General features: G+C 41.9%; 1 protein-coding gene across 1 annotated transcript in view; it reads right to left on the reverse strand.

Moving 5' to 3' along the window:
- Positions 1 to 17,189, reverse strand: part of LOC147700392 (uncharacterized) — a 100,081-nt gene that overhangs the window by 60,471 nt on the left and 22,421 nt on the right. The window contains exon 3 of the mRNA XM_086936313.1: positions 15,929 to 16,764. Coding sequence (XP_086792439.1) covers positions 15,929 to 16,764 — 836 coding nt within the window. The remainder of the gene's footprint in view (positions 1 to 15,928; positions 16,765 to 17,189) is intronic.

Here is a 17,189-nt window from a genome sequence, read left to right on the forward strand (position 1 = left end):
CTAATTGTGCTGCCTAGCAAGGCCGGACCAGAAACTATAGAAGGGGGGCGTGAGAGTGAGTGGGCAGCCGAGGGTCTAAACAACGACAACAGTAATAGTCAGCAGGACCAACCCAAAAGATCGGTGCCAGTTAGCAAGTTTTCATGTATTGACTTACCTCCGGAATCCCACCCCTTTACCGTGGTCATGATAGGAGTACCCACTTTAGGTGTAGGGAAGTTTGAAGGTCATCTAGAATTAAAAAATAAGGTTAGTCATTGGCTAACTAGACACAGGCCCATTCCCCCCTCTCTAAGTGGACAAATCCTACATGTTAGAAGATTAAACTGGGTGGGACAGAGGAAAAAGAATTATGAAGGTGACTGCATCGTAATAAATTTCAAAGACCGGCGGGTGGCAAACTACATTAGTGGTTGGAGGGAACATGTGCAAGATTAGATTATTTTTTTGTTTCAAGTACCACTATATTGAATTCAAAGATTGAAAGGCTGCCACGGATCTTTAGTGATCATAATCCCTTAGTACTTACAACGGAAACAAAAATAAGCACTAGACAATATACAAATTGGACCTTCGAAAGAGAGCTGCTAAAAGATAATAAACACTTAGAACATATGAATAAATGGATTATTGATTTTTTTACTTTCAATAGGGACACAGCAGAAATGGGAGTGGTCTGGGATACTTTCAAAGCTGGGGTACGGGGGCAAACAAAGAGTTATAACTCTTATAAAAGGAAACAAATACAGCTGAGGAATTTAGAGCTAGCTGAGAAGGTTCTTAAGGCAGAGGAGAATTTAGAAAACTGTGTTTTGACGGGGACTGATATGGATAAGGCTTTGACAGAATTAGTGAAAGCAAAAGGCGAGGCAGAGGGCGAAATCGCTAGCAAAGCAGCGAAAATTTACAATACTAAAAGAGAGAAGTGTTATGAACTGAGTGAGTCAGTAGGGAGAATTTTGGCTACTCGGACAAGGCAACAAGAAGCTGTGGGAATAGTTAGAGAAATTAGGGATACATCGGGTATGGTGCACTCTGACTCGAATGAAATAAGGGAAGTATTTAGGACTTTCTATGAGAAGTTGTACGACGATGAATTAGAGGGGCGAGATTCTCATAGAGATAATGAGGAAATGAAGGAGTATCTTCAAGAGATCCCTATAGATACAATCGAGGAGGATGAAGCAGAGGGTCTAGAGGGGGTCTTGCAGACAGAAGAAATTAAGGAGGCAATATGGAATCTGCCCTCTGGTAAAGCAGCGGGCCCTGATCAAATTCCTATAGAGTTTTACAAAGTGTTTTGGGACCTGTTGGCAGAAGAGATAATGAAGGTTATGCAACTGGCACAGCTGGGCAAATCAGCACCCAAGTCATGGGGGAGTGCTGAGGTGGTAGTAATATTAAAAAAAGGGAAAAACCCGGAAGATCCAGGATCTTATAGACCCATCACTTTACTGAATGCGGATGTAAAAGTGTTCTCCAAGGCATTGGCATCAAGGCTTGCCAGAGTTATTCATAAAATAGTTAGTAATTGCCAACACGGTTTTATACCAGGGAGAGGAACTACCCACCATATACGCAAAGTAATAACTTTATTCGATGTTACTTCAGTCACAGGAGACCCGATGGCAGTAATGTTACTTGATGCAGAAAAAGCATTTGATCGGGTCTCCTGGGGCTATCTTTGGTATGCTCTGGAAAGAACAGGCATTAAACAAGGATTTATTAAAGCCTTACAGACTCTTTATTTAAATCCGGTAGCAACTTTACGGGTGAATGGTGGAAACACGGGTCAATTTCAAATAAAAAGAGGTACTAGACAGGGGTGCCCTTGCTCACCGCTATTGTTTGCTATATACATGGATCCATTAATCCGTAGAATAGAGACTTCTGAGATGATTGTACCCCTAACAACACCCATCGGGCAATGTAAAATCTTAGCATATGCAGATGATATTGCTGTAATTACTCCAAATCCCTCTGAATCCATAGAATATCTGGAATTTGAGGCGATGAAATTTGGAAAGATATCGGGGTATAAATTAAATACATCTAAAACGCAGATAATAAAAAACTCATTTACTTCCTGTATAGATAATCGAGTGACGCAGGAAGGCATATATTTAGGGGTTATTATCTTGGCAGATATGGACGTGTTAGTAGAAAAAAATATTATTCCTCTGATTAAGAAAGTAGAGAAAGACCTGGATAGGTGGGACAACTTGCATATGTCAATAGTGGGGCGGACAAATATAATAAAAATGCTGATACTCCCAAAATTGTTATATTTATTTAGAGCAATACCTTTATTATTTGAAGTTAAAATATTTAAAAAACTAGAGTGTATATTCAATAGATTTATCTGGCAAAGGGGAAAACTAGAAGAGCTCTTAGATTCATGACACTTCCGAGAGAAAGGGGAGGCTGGGGAGTTCCAGACTTAAAATGTTATTATTGGGCGGCTGCCCTACAAAATATGACTGGCATGCTGGGAGGGGAAGAATCAGAAGAGTGGAGCAAATTTGGAACACTGGCAATTTATGGACTAACTTTGGGAATGGAAGTGAAGAATGTTTTGTTGAAATTTACAGAGGCTAGCTATTACAAGAGGACAAAGTTTAAGACGCTCATAGCAGCATATGAAATTTGGAAAAGTTTTTCTAAAAGTATAGGTTTGGGGAAATACAATGTGTACACCAGACTCTCAAATAACCCAAATTTTCCACAGGATATTTTTTCGGGGCTTATATTTGCTGAGTGGGAAAACAGGGGAATCAGAACTATAGAGGATCTAAAGGGGGACCAGGGGTTTCTTCAATTCTCAGATTTACCAGCTAGATTTAACCTTGAAACCAGGCAATTCTTTAAATACTTACAAGTTAGGAGTTTCCTCTTGAACAAAAAAGGAGGTGTTCTGGGGTTCAGTCGTAACCCAACAATGGAACTAATTCAAAGAGGAGAAGATTGCACAATTAAAAGGCTTTATGCTGAACTCCTAAAATCAAAACAGGATGACCACCAAAAATGGGGCGAAAAATGGAAGGATAATCTTAATATAAGTGGAGATAGTTTTGGTATCTCTCTAGAAAAGGGATATTCTTTGTTATGTTCAGCACCCTTGCAGGCGCAACATTATAAAACGATATATTATTTTTTATTATACGCCCGCTAAAATAGCACAATGGGGAGGCACAGTGGGCATTAAGTGTTATAGGTGTGGAAGCTTTGATGCTGATTTACAACATGTATTTGCAACGTGTCCTCATCTAGATTTACTAAAAAAAGACATTGAACGCTTCATAAATAATATTTTAGGAACTGAAATTGTGTTAACCCCCGGAACTATATTACTAGGAATTAATCTGGAAGACGTACGATTATTTAGTGGGAGGGAATTTTTATTTGTAGCAATATCTGTTATGAGATTATGCATAGCCTCGGCATGGATTGACCCTATACCACCTACCTTCCATAAATGGTTGGCTAAATTAATAACAACATACAATGTGGAGAAAGAGATCTATGCACGGAAAGGAAAAAGGGGGAGGAAGCTGGGCAAGTTAATATGGGATCCTATTACGCGATGGAAGGACGGTGTAATAGTTTAAAATTGAGATCTGTTTGAAATTCGGTCGATTCAGGATTACATATGAGGTATTAATTGTTATGTCAGTAATAATGTGTGAGATATAATTGATTTTATGGAAACATTAGAGAAGGGTAACTTTGTTTGATTAGCCTTATGTTATAGAACTTGGAATATTATTATGGATCAAATTATTTTACTCTTTTGCCCTAACGGGATGTAGCTTCCTCTATTATTTCTGTCGTTGCTTCATCTGCTGTTTTCTCTCAATGTGATGCATTTTGTTTTTTCTATTAATATTGCCGTGCCCTGTACATAATTGTAAAACATTTCAATAAAAAGATTTAAAAAAAAAAAAGTGGTTGGAGGGAAGGTGATCTAGAAAGCAGGATCCAAACAGTAGATCTCAGCTACTTTTATCCCCCACCCCTCATGGCCCAAAGGAACACACACCAACAGTACCCACATAGATCTAGGTACTATACTTATCACAATAACCTTTCAATGGCCCATGGCATTACGCGCCCTAACTATACTTTTGGATGTGGACACTATGATTACTATGACACCCAGTATAGGGTACCCACTTTCAATCGATTTGATGCCTTCCATCAGCAGGAAGGCCTCGAGGGAGTAGATTGACTTTATGAAAAGACCTTAACATCAACCACAGATATCTTCCCAGATCCACAACACATTGTTGTAAATAGGGATAAGGCGCAGGAATCTCTGGACCATGATTTAGCCCCACGGGTTGCTTCAAAACAACTGCTGAATGACATCTCTGTGGAAATAAAAAAAAACGAAGAGCTTTCAGGACCCCTAATGTCAGCCAACGACCTGCAGACACACGAAGGTTCAGCTAATGCCTTGCCCGCACAGACTTGTGAACAAACACAAATGCCAATAAGTGAATAGAACATTAACCCTGATCCAAAAACAGTTGTAGGGGATAATACTGAGCCAAGCCTTGCTGTTTCTCTTGGAAAAGCCACAGGGGATGGAGTCCTGGCCCCAGCAGATTCAATGGCAATGAGGCACAATATAATTTCATGCAACATTGCTGGTTTAGCGGGTAAAATCAATGATCCGATTTGGGTGACTTTTATAAAATCCTTTTCAGTAATCTGCCTACAAGAAACATGGCTGGTAGGAAATAATGTATTCATAGAAGGGTATAAAAGTTTCTTTGTGCCAGCCGAGCTGTCCAGGAGCGGCAGAGCTAAAGGGGGTCTGGCTGTGTACATTGACTTAGCACTAACATGTTCTGTTAAAAGATTTCCCTTTTGTGATAATGATATTCAAATACTGACGGTTAAAAACGGGAAAGAATCATTAACTTTGATGAATTTTTATAATGCTGTTAACCAAAAAGGGGATTGTAAGATTGCTGAACTAGGCAGTTTTCATAGGGATAACATATAGAGAGACTTCCACTTAAGATCGCCATTGCAGGGGATTTTAATGTACATCCTTGTGGGAACCCAGCAAATACCGTAACCGGTTTAATAGGTTGCAACAGACTAGAAGGCTTCCATTTTGATCATACCCACCGGGGAACTTCGCTGAACGATCTCATGAATGAATTTGATCTAATTACTGCCATGTCCCAGGTGGATGATCATATTCTTCATGAAGTCCCCACATATATTGGTACAGTTTCGCCTTCAGTGAAGGTTAGGTAAGTGTACCCAGATTGACCCGCGATTACACGGATCACCAAATTTGTGGTATTTACACGTGTGTGTAGATGTTTGGAAGCTATCATGTCAGCTTGTACGGAACAAAGGATATATGTGTGTTCCTGTAGCCAATGTCGGACAGAGAAATCAGGTCTGATTAAATTGCAGAAAGGTTTTACTTTTTCTGCGTAATGCAAAATGTATGTTCTCCCAAAATTTAGGAATACTAAAATGGATTGTACGTTTTTCAGAGTCTTTGGAGGTTGGAGCAGACTTTTCTAAAAAGTTAGCTGCAAGGCTTTTTCCTTCACTTGAAAGCTCATATCCCAAAAATAGGAAATTCAGGTGGGCAATTTTTGATATTTAAAAGTTAAATTTGAAGCCCTCAGAGGCGAACCCCAGAATTATGTTGTTCACTCTAATAATTCATTGTCCGTCAGATAGATATCATCTACATAGGACAATGCCTCCTCATCAAAATTCTGAAGCAACTCTGTTACTCTTGCTGAGAATAGCCTGGGGCTAATCTTATACCCCTAGGGCAGTCAACAGAATTGACGTTGAGAGCTTAGGGTGGAAAATGCTGTCAAATATCTGCTTTCAGAAACTATATTTTGGCAAAAAAAATCCATTTGAGATATCTAGTGTTGTTTTGTATTGTTTCTGCACAATGTTATTCATTAATTGTGGCACTATGTGCATTTTGTGCTGCAAATGTTCTTGTGCATGTGTTCAAATGCCTGTAGTCTAAAACTAGGCGATATGAATTATCTGGCTTTATTACTGGAAACAAAGGATTATTCATTGAAGAGGTCCAATTCTCTATTACACCTTGGTGTTCAAGTTGATCTAAGACCTCCCTGACTTGGTCTTTTTGCTTCTTGTTTTATTGGGTACTGTCTCTGTGGACTTGGTATAGTTTTTACTGGGATTACATGGTGAGGTGACTCAGCATCCCACCCAACATGATTGGAATATAATGCAGGAGCTAATGCTTCATGTACGAATATTGTAGTGATTTGGAAAAGAGGTCAGAGAAAGCAGGTACAATTACTGTTTCCCCCTTTGGGCAATCCATAACAATTTCAGGCGGCCAGTCTTTTTCAGGCAAAAGGATGTCATAGCCAATGTTCCCTCTAATTTTTTCCTCTGTGTGCGGCAGTGTAAGGTCTCTGTGTGCTGCAGCCAAGGCTATGTGCGTCAAGAACCGGACCGCACGTGGGTGTGAAGTGACCGGGTTCTGACATGGGGATTCCTGCTTGATTGTGAGTAGCACGCTACTCCGGAACCCAAACAGGATTAGTGGGGAATTAGTATTGGGAAATATGAAATTAATTTGAGTGGTGGACAAAGCGCAAAGAGTCCGACACCTAAAAACACTCGGTCAACATTAGGGTAGAGACTGATCATGGAAAAGAAGCTGCCAGTTCTGCCCCTGAGACAAATGGTACGTCTTCAATGCCATTTAATTCGTTGGTGAGATGCATGACAAGCTGTGGTGCATGGTGCCTCCTTGTGTCCCGAAAATGGACTATGGACAAACTGTGGTGCATGGTGCCGACACGGATGCATGCCAAGAACCGTGATGATGACAATATGAAAAGTGGGCACCGTGACTCTAAGAGATGCTTCGCCAGGGGCACAGGTTTACAATTGTGTGCACACCTTTCGGCCAAGTGTGCACAGTCTGGTGTGCTCTCCTTGTGCCCCGAGAACGGTTCATGGATAATAGAGTATAAACATGCATCAAAGGAAGCGGAAGAGACGAAGATGCTCGCACGAGGCGCTGAATAACTCCAAATAGTATAGAAGAAATGTAAAAAAAATGCTCACATGTGGGACGGCCCTGCAGGGTGTAACAGCCGATGTGTACTCTCACTTGTAGAGTATGGGGCAGTCTGACGTAAGTGGGGACTTCCCTTACCCAGAAAAAAGCGGGTAAGGCTTCTTTTATTTAAATATACAACAGCTGCTGAATTAATACAGATTAACTAGTCACAGTTTCAGTCAATAAATTCCTTCAATCTGATCTTAATTTTCACCAGTCATTTCGTCCTTCTGTTCTGTTCTGTTCTCTTAGGACGACGTTCCTTTGGCCATACATGTAAACAAGGGCCCTTTTGTGAAGAGAATGCAGCATAAGGGCTAAGAGTTGCCTACTTTGGACCTGGGGAACCTGGTTCGAGTCTCAGTGTGGTTCACCAACCTGTGATCCTGTGTAAATCACTTAAGTTGGAGAAATATAAAACTGCAATAATCAAATAACAAAAATGTGACAAATATCGGAAGAGAAATTCAGATATTTGTGACTGGAATGAGGCATGCAGCGAGTTCAGAAGCACCCTGTGTGCTTTCACACTCACTAACATATATTAGTGATTGTGAAAGCAGACATCGTCCTTTTAGGCTTGCTGCATACATTTTGGTAATAGAGTGCAGCAGACTGCGTGCCTTTTTCAAAGTTTACTGTTAATTGCAGCGCCCGACATGGTAATACACGGGCTGCAATTAACATGAAAACTTTCAAAAAGGCACGCAATCTGCCGCGCTAGATTAACAAAAGGCATAGCTGCCAAGGTTTTATATTAGTATGTGTGACATTTTCATATTTTCAATGTAATTATGAGTGACATTTGAATGACTACGAGGGACACTTTTTAGGGAGCAAAATCAAGCAATGAAGAGAGGGAAATATATTACATTGAAATAAAATTTGAGCAACAAAAAATGTTTCAGCTGCAGAAAAGCACCTGGAGGCGCAGAGAAGTCTCAGGTATAGCTAACAGCTAGTGCGCTGTAGTGTTTATAATTTTACAAACGAGTCTCTCTCAACATTTAGACAGTTGTTTCGAAGTTCCTCAAGGAATGGCCTGTTCAACTTGAGGCCGCTCAGCACAAATTAGTTAATATACAAAATAAACGTCCTGCTCTATTTTCCATTGAAATGCTCCAATAATTTGTGTATTTTGAATACACTTCAACTTCAGTTTAGCTAGCAGTCATGTACCACGGGTATACATCTGGGTATCAGCCACCTTCACAAACACAGGCACTACCTTCCGGAGACACCTACAAGCCTCTTGTAAGCACTTAATTTAATTTCCTATTATCATTCATGTAAAGCATGGTTGGGCTGTTGGCATGCCAGAGTGAAGTCAAGTGAAAACTGACTGGGTCAGACAGGAGCACACCCCCTAGCATTTTGGGCAAGGCAGCTCCAGGCCCTGTACAGCACACTTACTTGGTCACATACCGCGCCTCGAGCTAGTAAGTAATTATGTGGGAGATGATAGATCATGTGTAGTGGCATTAGTAAGCAGTCTCAAGTGAGCATTTCGACCAGCACAGAGAAATCATGTTACATCAGCCGGCCTGTGAAAGGTGCTGTGCCGTGCATGTTGTGTATGTGTGTGTGTTTCACTGATGGCTGCTACGTGCAAGTCTGTGTGTGGGTGTGACGTGTGTGAGTGTGTGGAACTTGGAGGTCAGAAGGCATGCGGAGAACAGAGTTGCAACTTGATTACCGACAGCAACTCTTATAGTACGCCCCTCACTGACTCCAGTACTTAGCACACACTTACTCGAAATTACGGGATTTAGTCACAGAAAAATCATACTTGTTCCCAAATGAAAAGGCATATACATCCATTTTAGACATGTTCTATTATTTGTATAGATCGGAAAGGCCAGTAAAATGCCTTTACAGTCCATGGCTTTCAGAGTTTTCTATATTCTCAAACATAGTTTTCACAGATAATTTTCGAGCACGTTTTATTTTGGTGATCAGCTAGTCTCTTGATGTTTAATATATTTAATTGAATCATGTTATTTGGTTTCTGCACATGGAGATATTCATTAATTAGGAATCGGGGATTCTCATCCTCTTCCCTATTTTTTATGCCGCATATACATTTGCCCGTGTAGGTATACGTTTAGAAATGCCAATAATTGTACCAGCGTGTGATGTCTTGGACAGAGAGATATGTATCCCACTAATTTCACGCAGCACCCCAAAGTCTTGATCCAGATGCTCAGTCCAGAGAAAGAGCATAAACTACTACCTTGCTCCATAAATACATTGTCCATAAAATACTTAGTTTAGTATAATGTACTAGTTTACATTACATTTCCAGTGGCGGCCAGGTGGCGAGCAGCTGCATATATACGTGCTTCTCTCTATTCTACGGTGACCGACTGCCCTAATCAAGCTTGCTCGGGACTGCTGCTCAACATTACAATCAGGGGTCCCGGTGGTCTGGGGCAATGAATGAACAACTCTGGCCGCCCCAGGAAGTCAGGGAGTTATAATAACATTGCTGCTGTCCGGGCCATGGAGGGACTAGCTGGGTTGGTCGCTCGCAAATTAGCAGGATTCATGACCGCACCGGCAGCAAAGAGCGGAGCTCATTAACAGCAGGGGCCCATTTCATTTGCCTTCTGCCCGCTTGCGTCACAAGTACTTACAAGAACTTCACTGTACTTTAGACTGTGTTGTGCCTCTGTCTGCGTCTGTGATTGTGAAAGCACAGGTCGTGCTTTTAGGCTTGCTGCAGGCCTTTTGTTAATAGCAAGTATGCCCTTTCTTAATGCAGCGCAGCTGGGGGCAGATTGTCTTTTTTTGTTAAAGTATTCCTGTTGATCGTGGCGCCCGTCTACAGGGCGCGGCGATCAACAGGAATACTTGCCTCTAGGCGGATGGGTGTGCTCTGTGTGCGCACGTCAAAGCCACTGCGCGCTGTGGGTGAAAGACCGCGCGCCCGCGCACGTTGCTGGGAACAGTGGTCATAGCCATAAATCAGGTTCTCCCAAAAGAGTCCTTTCATTTTTCTGGGTTTGTATCCCTCCATTTGGAGTGTTATTTCGTATAACAGGTGTGGCACAATTATCTTAGTATCAGGTGTCTCCACCGTGATATGTTAAGCCAACGCCGCTGTCACCAGAAATTCCATCAGGTTCTGGCAAGCTATGGTTACTTCTGCTGCGCTGTCTAGCATAGTCAGAGCCCATTTCCCATTGAGAAGTTGAGTACTCAGCAGCCTGGGCATTTCTTATTTTAAGGCCAGCTACTTTCTTTTTAAATTGAGGTTTTAATGTTGGTTTGTTTTCTTTTTTTGATATTCTAGTCCAAAGTACGATGTGTATCTCTGGACTTTGTTCATTCTTATGATATGTGTTCTGACTGTCCTTTCCTCTCTGAGTTTTTTAATGAACCCTGAAAGGAACGAGTATTAGTATCCTGATACCTGTCAGGTTTTTAGGTTTCGCCTATTATCATTCGCTTGCGAATGTAATAGGCGAAAATTCAAGTGCTCAATCGACTCGTGAAACCACTGGGGTTTTCTCACAGTGCATGTGAGTCACATGACCACAAAAGCGGGTCACGTGACGACACAAGCACGCGCATCTCCCTAATCCGCAAATAGCATTCACTCAAAAACACAGAAACCCCCGCCCCCATCCGGCTTCCCTCCGCGCATCTGCCTGCCACACTTCTCCTCCCCTCGCTCGCATTCCCGCCCCCCCACCAGGCTCTCCCGCCCCCATCCGGCTTCCCTTGTACCCGTGTAGTGAAAATGAGTGGTAATCGGTTCCGTGCTCCTGTTATTTCTTCTTTCTTTACATAATATCTCCATCCACATACCCTCTTCTCCCTTTGCTCTCTCTTCTCCCTTGCCCTCATTCTTTCAGAGAAATTCATCCACACTTCTCCCGCTCTAAAGCGCTTGGTTGCCTGAGAGGGATTTTGGCGCTTTTGAAATACCGACAGCATAAAATCTCCCCTCTTTGCTACACAACCTTCATCTCCTCCCATCCCCCCTTGCTGTCATTTCTTGACTGTGAACCCACCCTCGCCCACCCGCTCCATTCACGGTGATTCTGTTTGTTTTGCCTCGCATTCCCGCCTCCCCACCAGGCTCTCCCGCCCCCATCCGGCTTCCCTTGTACCCGTGTAGTGAAAATGAGTGGTAATCGGTTCCGTGCTCCTGTTATTTCTTCTTTCTTTGCATAATATCTCCAGCCACATACCCTCTTCTCCCTTTGCTCTCTCTTCTCCCTTGCCCTCATTCTTTCCGAGAAATTCATCCACACTTCTCCCGCTCTAAAGCGCTTGGTTGCCTGAGAGGGATTTTGGCGCTTTTGAAATACCGACAGCATAAAATCTTCCCTCTTTGCTACACAACCTTCATCTCCTCCCATCCCCCCTCGCTGTCATTTCTTGACTGTGAACCCACCCTCGCCCACCCGCTCCATTCACGGTGATTCTGTTTGTTTTGCCTCGCATTCCCACCCCCCCACCAGGCTCTCCCACCCCCATCCGGCTTCCCTTGTACCCGTATAGTGAAAATGAGTGGTAATCGGTTCCGTGCTCCTGTTATTTCTTCTTTCTTTGCATAATATCTCCAGCCACATACCCTCTTCTCCATTTGCTCTCTCTTCTCCCTTGCCCTCATTCTTTCCGAGAAATTCATCCACACTTCTCCCGCTCTAAAGCGCTTGGTTGCCTGAGAGGGATTTTGGCACATTTGAAATACCGACAGCATAAAATCTTCCCTCTTTGCTACACAACCTTCATCTCCTCCCATCCCCCCTCGCTGTCATTTTTTGACTGCGAACCCACCCTCGCCCACCCGCTCCATTCACCGTGATTCTGTTTGTTTTGCCTAAATTGCAAACAAACACAGAAGGCACCCCCTTGAGGCTTGTGGCAACACTGGCAGGGCAATTACCACCTCACATAAAAAATAACAACACAGGCTCTTTGCAATGGCGCCTGTCACTTCCTGGAGTTAGTTAAGAGCTTCCCCGGATCAGCTTACCACTTTCACACCGCTTATCACTACCCCCTCAGGAAGGCTCTTCGACAACTCGTCCAATATTTACTTTCTGTACATCATGGCAGCGCGAGGTGTCTTCATTCCCCGAGTTGTGTGGACGTGCCACCGTGCAGTGTTGTCGTCGCACTCACCCTGCTGTTTGTCAGTTCCCCCATCACGTCTGGATGCTTTGCTAGGGGTTCAGATGGCAATTATTTCAGTTAGAATATGTACTCAACTATTGTATCACTATCTGCTCTCCTCAAACCTGCAATGCCAACAAGCACTGGCGTTGCCAATAGGTTTCACATTTGGAAAGTTGGAGCTATTGGTTTTGTAAATGACATTTTATATTTATATATTGTTATTGACAATGCCAATAACGATATATAAATATAAAATGTCATTTACAAAACCAATAGCTCCAACTTTCCAAATGCGAAACCTATTGGCAACACCAGTGCTTGTTTAATGTTATCATGATTTCTAAGGTTATACCACCTTTCGGAGAGCTCCTGTTGAGGAGGCCCACCTCTAGATTGTGATCTATTATCTCTATTCTTTTGTTTTTTACTATCCCATTTCTTTTTGGCAGTCAGGTGCTTGTTTAATGTTATCCTTTTCTGGACCACCAATGAGTTGAGGGTTTGTTGCTCTAGCTCCCAAATTATCTCTATCTAATTCAGTATATGTATCTTCGATCATTTTTGGTAATTCACGCTCTTGTTATACAGGAGTGAAATCCATCAAACGTTGGCGTATTGCCACTGCTGCTGCCTCCCCTTTTATGTTAGCCAACATACTTGTTAATACCTGGGCAAAATTTCCTAACAATTTCATCCCTAAGGTTAGAGCAGCTTCTGCCCAATACTCATTCTGTATTTGTCCCAATACATCTGGTATCACTGCTATTGAACAGGTACCATGAGTTCTGGTATAGATGGCAGCAAAAACTGTACCCCAAGAGGTACAATCCTCTATCAGAGGAGATATCCCCATTGGCAAGCAGATTGTTTGCATTCTGTGTTTTTCTTGAGGGCCTGTGTGTGGGAACAGTGCCTCTGTGTTATTTTCTGTGCTATCAAAATAGCATTTGCTCACGTTTAGTTGGCATTCTTCCCATAATCACGTTCAGTGTTTGTGGGGTGATTTTAGTTGCAGTTCTTTGTAGTTGACCTGCTCGTGTAACCCTCTTAGGTTGAAGTGTGAGTGTTCTCAAAACGAACTGTGTTAAATTTCTGTAGATATTTATCATTTCTTTGTGAAGTGGACTTAAATATGCTACCAACATTGTATTAATGTCTGGATGTGGTGTGTAAGCTTCTAGGACCGGCCAAGTTGCTCCGTCTCTGCTGAGCAGACCGAGTCTTACTTTATCTGTTGTGTGTGGGAGGGTGCCTTTAAACTAGTTTATGTGCTCCTGGTAGGTGAGCGGAACTTCAATGTCCTCATATGGACAATATTCTTCCAGTATTTCATCCGGAGTGTGAGTATGAAATGTATTTGTGCATGCATCTGCCGGTGGGAATTTAACCCATGAATAGAATACCTTTGTTCTGCCTGACACGTGTGCCTCAATCACAAATGATACTGTCCCCCCTAATACTGACACTCCAAACTCTGCTAGTTTAAAGTGAGTGCATTTCTGACATTTTCTGAAATGTTTATAGCACCTTCTTGGTCTCCTTCCCCTGCTGCATTCGCACGTAATGCTGCTGCAGCGTTGTCTTCTTCTGACATTGTTGAGTTTCAAGGAAACTGAGATACGGTTTAATTCACACTAGGGAACTATTAACCTTAAAGTCTAAATATACCTACAGCCAATACATAGGATATGCCTATCCAGCTGCAGCGGAATTTTAACTTCCCCACTCCAGAGGTCTCTGAGTAGATGTGAGTAGGGGGTCTCTGAGAAAGCACGACTGAACTACTCAGATTTGACTGATAAATAAGAAACAAACCAATGTTGGGTGCCATGTCGTGTAGTTCCTATAAACCGATATAGGACCTGCATGTTTAGACAACATAAACTGTGGGAGTTGTGTCCAGACTGATTCCAGACACCCCCACCGGATATGTTCGACTGTATAGCAGCTAGCTCACAGTGCCACTATGAACTCCTCTTACCAAGGAGCAAATAGTTTTTGGCAACTATCGAACAGGACAACCCTGTCCCCTCAGGGATCGTGGAAACAGTACAGTACTTTTTGCTCAGTCACTCATGCTCACTTTGTCTCAGAGTAATACACAGAATAAAGCGTGGGGACATTTTCAATAAGCATTTATTGTACCAGCGTCATTCTGGTGTAAAATATGTGTGCTGTAACAACCATAAGACAGAAACAGATACAAATGTTTATAAGCACCAACAGAGTAAATGGATGGTAGATTTCTACCATAGTGCTAAAACAATGAATATATGCAGGCATATAAATACATGACAGTAATAATGAGTACTCCTATGATGCAGACCATAGCTAGATGTACCTAAATGCACCTAGCATGTATGTATGTGTATAGTCAAGAATCCCCCTAGGATAGAACCAACCCCATTACCTGGTGTGAGAGAAGGAAGGACCCTGTCTTGGCCTCAAGATGGATACCCTGCAAGGGATGTCAGACACTACGTGCTGGGATGTCTGCATGCAGGAACCTCAGCGTCTCACGTCAGTGTGTCAGCATTGGACGTCTTTCTCCTCTGCCTGCCCCAGCGAAGATATGGTGTTTATATACACAAAGGGTACCCTCAGGGGTGCTACCTTGCTGTGTCATGTCGGCCGAGAATGACGAAAGGGATGACCCTTATACATAGTTATTATGAAGAAGACGGTAGTCCTGCTGTGATTCTGAGAATCACCATGCATAATAAATGAGGCTCGTTTTCGGAGAAAGCCACATAACATTTAAGCAGCACCTAACTAGGTAAAAGGTCGGCACAAACACGATATGTAGTATAATTGTATGGTTAATGTAGGTGAAAGGTTTGGCGACTACCCAAATCTATATTGGGGTACATTACAAATCATAACACTTGCAGTTTGTTCATGCTCTTTGCCTTTTCATGCATAGATGCAAATAAAACCCATTTCACATTTACTCTAGCTTAAATGATTTTATTGAATGTGCTTTGGTTTGTTGATGGGAACTTAAGACTGATGAAAGACTGAAACTTGGTCCATATTCGTTACATTTCAATGGGCTTTTCCATGTGTGTACTCTCGAATGCACACTTTGGTATCAGAAAAATCAAGGAAGCTCTTTCAACATATACTACAAGAGGATCTTTCCCTGTATGCGTTTGCTAAAGTATGGGTAAGCACAATATATTACGGACATTCTTCCTAGAATTACTACATGTTGGTTTGCAGGTGGTGTCTTAGAGTTCAGGAATTAATTAAACACACATTTCCATGTTTTACTTATTTTCCCTGTTTGTGTTTGCTAATTGATGTTCACTAAGGGTTTATGCATTTTCTCCTGTGTGTTTTCCCTGATGGACCTTTATCTGCATTGATTTAATAAAGTTCTATTCACATTAACTGTAGGAACATCATTTCATTCCTGTGTATGTTTTTTGTTGTATATTTCACTTTGATGACTCAATATAGATTCACTACAAAAGAGTAATAATTTGCTGAGATCTTTAGCTTCACTGAGACAAAGTTCTTCCCACAGTCACCGCGGGGATATGGTGTTTTCCCTATGTATGTTTGCTTGTGGCTCCTTAAATGCACTGATTTAATAAAGTTATGTCTACATCACTAAAAGAGTTCCCCTATGTGCATTCTCTGATGGCACTTTTTTCCATATTCAGTACAACTATACAGCTTTTCAGCTGTGTGCATTCTGTTGGTGGCATTTAAAGACCGCGGACTGATTAAAGCTCTTTCCACATTCACTACAAATATAAGGTTTTTCCCCTGTATGTGTTCGGTGATGTACAGTTAGGTTTGCAAACTGAGTAAAGCTCTTTCCACATTCACTACATGTGTATGGTTTTTCTCCTGTGTGAGTTCGCTGATGGATCTTTAGTTTTCCTAAGGAAGCAAAACTCTTTCCACATTCACTACATGTGTATGGTTTTCCCCCTTTGTGTCTTTGTAAATGGGACTTTAGGTAGGCTGGGTGAGTAAAGCTCTGACCACATTCAGTACAACTGTGAGGGTTTTCCCCTGTGTGCGTTCGTTGGTGGTATTTCAAGCTTGATAAGTGAGTAAAGCTCCTTCCACATTCACTACATGTGTAAGGTCTTTCGCCTGTATGTGATCGCCGATGTGAATTTAGATGTGCAGGCTGATTAAAGCTTTTTCCACATTCACATTTGTATGGTTCTTCCCCTGTGTGTCCTTGTTGATGGATCTTTAGGTTGGCTAACCAAGCAAACCTCTTTCCACATTCAGAACAAATGTACGGTTTTTCCCCTGTGTGTGTCCGTTGGTGGGATTTCAAGCTTGATGAGTGAGTAAACCTCTTTCCACATTCACTACAAGTGTACGGCTTTTCCCCTGTGTGGCTTCGTTGATGGCTCTTTAGGTTGGCTGAATTAGCAAAGCTCTTTCCGCATTCAGTACAACTGTATGGTTTTTCCCCTGTATGTGTTCGCTCATGGACCTTTAAATGAGAGGATTTACTGAAGCTCTTTGCACATTCACTGCAGGGGTACGGTTTTTCCATTGTGTGTTATTACCAATGGATATTCACTTTTGATAAGTAAAGCTTTTTTCAGATTCATTACTCCAGCATGATTTTTCCTGTGTGTGTTTTCTGATGGCTCCTTAGGGGTAATGAGTGGATAAAGCGATTCCAAATTCACTCCATGTGCTTTCTTTACCTTATGCGTCTAATAATTATCCCTTAAAGGCGAGGACTGAATAAAATACATTTTACAAACATTGATCCTTAATAGTTTTTTACTGTGTACTGGCTGATGACTGTGGTGTTTTTTATCTTCAATGTGGATCAATATTATTGACACACGCAAACAATGATCTTCATTGCCATATCTATACACTATAGGATAGTAGTAAACTTTACAAGTAGCCAGCCCCTTCTTTGTTTGATGCTTAAGCTGTATGTTTCTTGATTCATGTTTTATAAACAGTTTGT

This window comes from Lissotriton vulgaris, chromosome 8, assembly GCF_964263255.1.
Source record: "Lissotriton vulgaris chromosome 8, aLisVul1.2, whole genome shotgun sequence".
NCBI lineage: Eukaryota > Metazoa > Chordata > Amphibia > Caudata > Salamandridae > Lissotriton > Lissotriton vulgaris.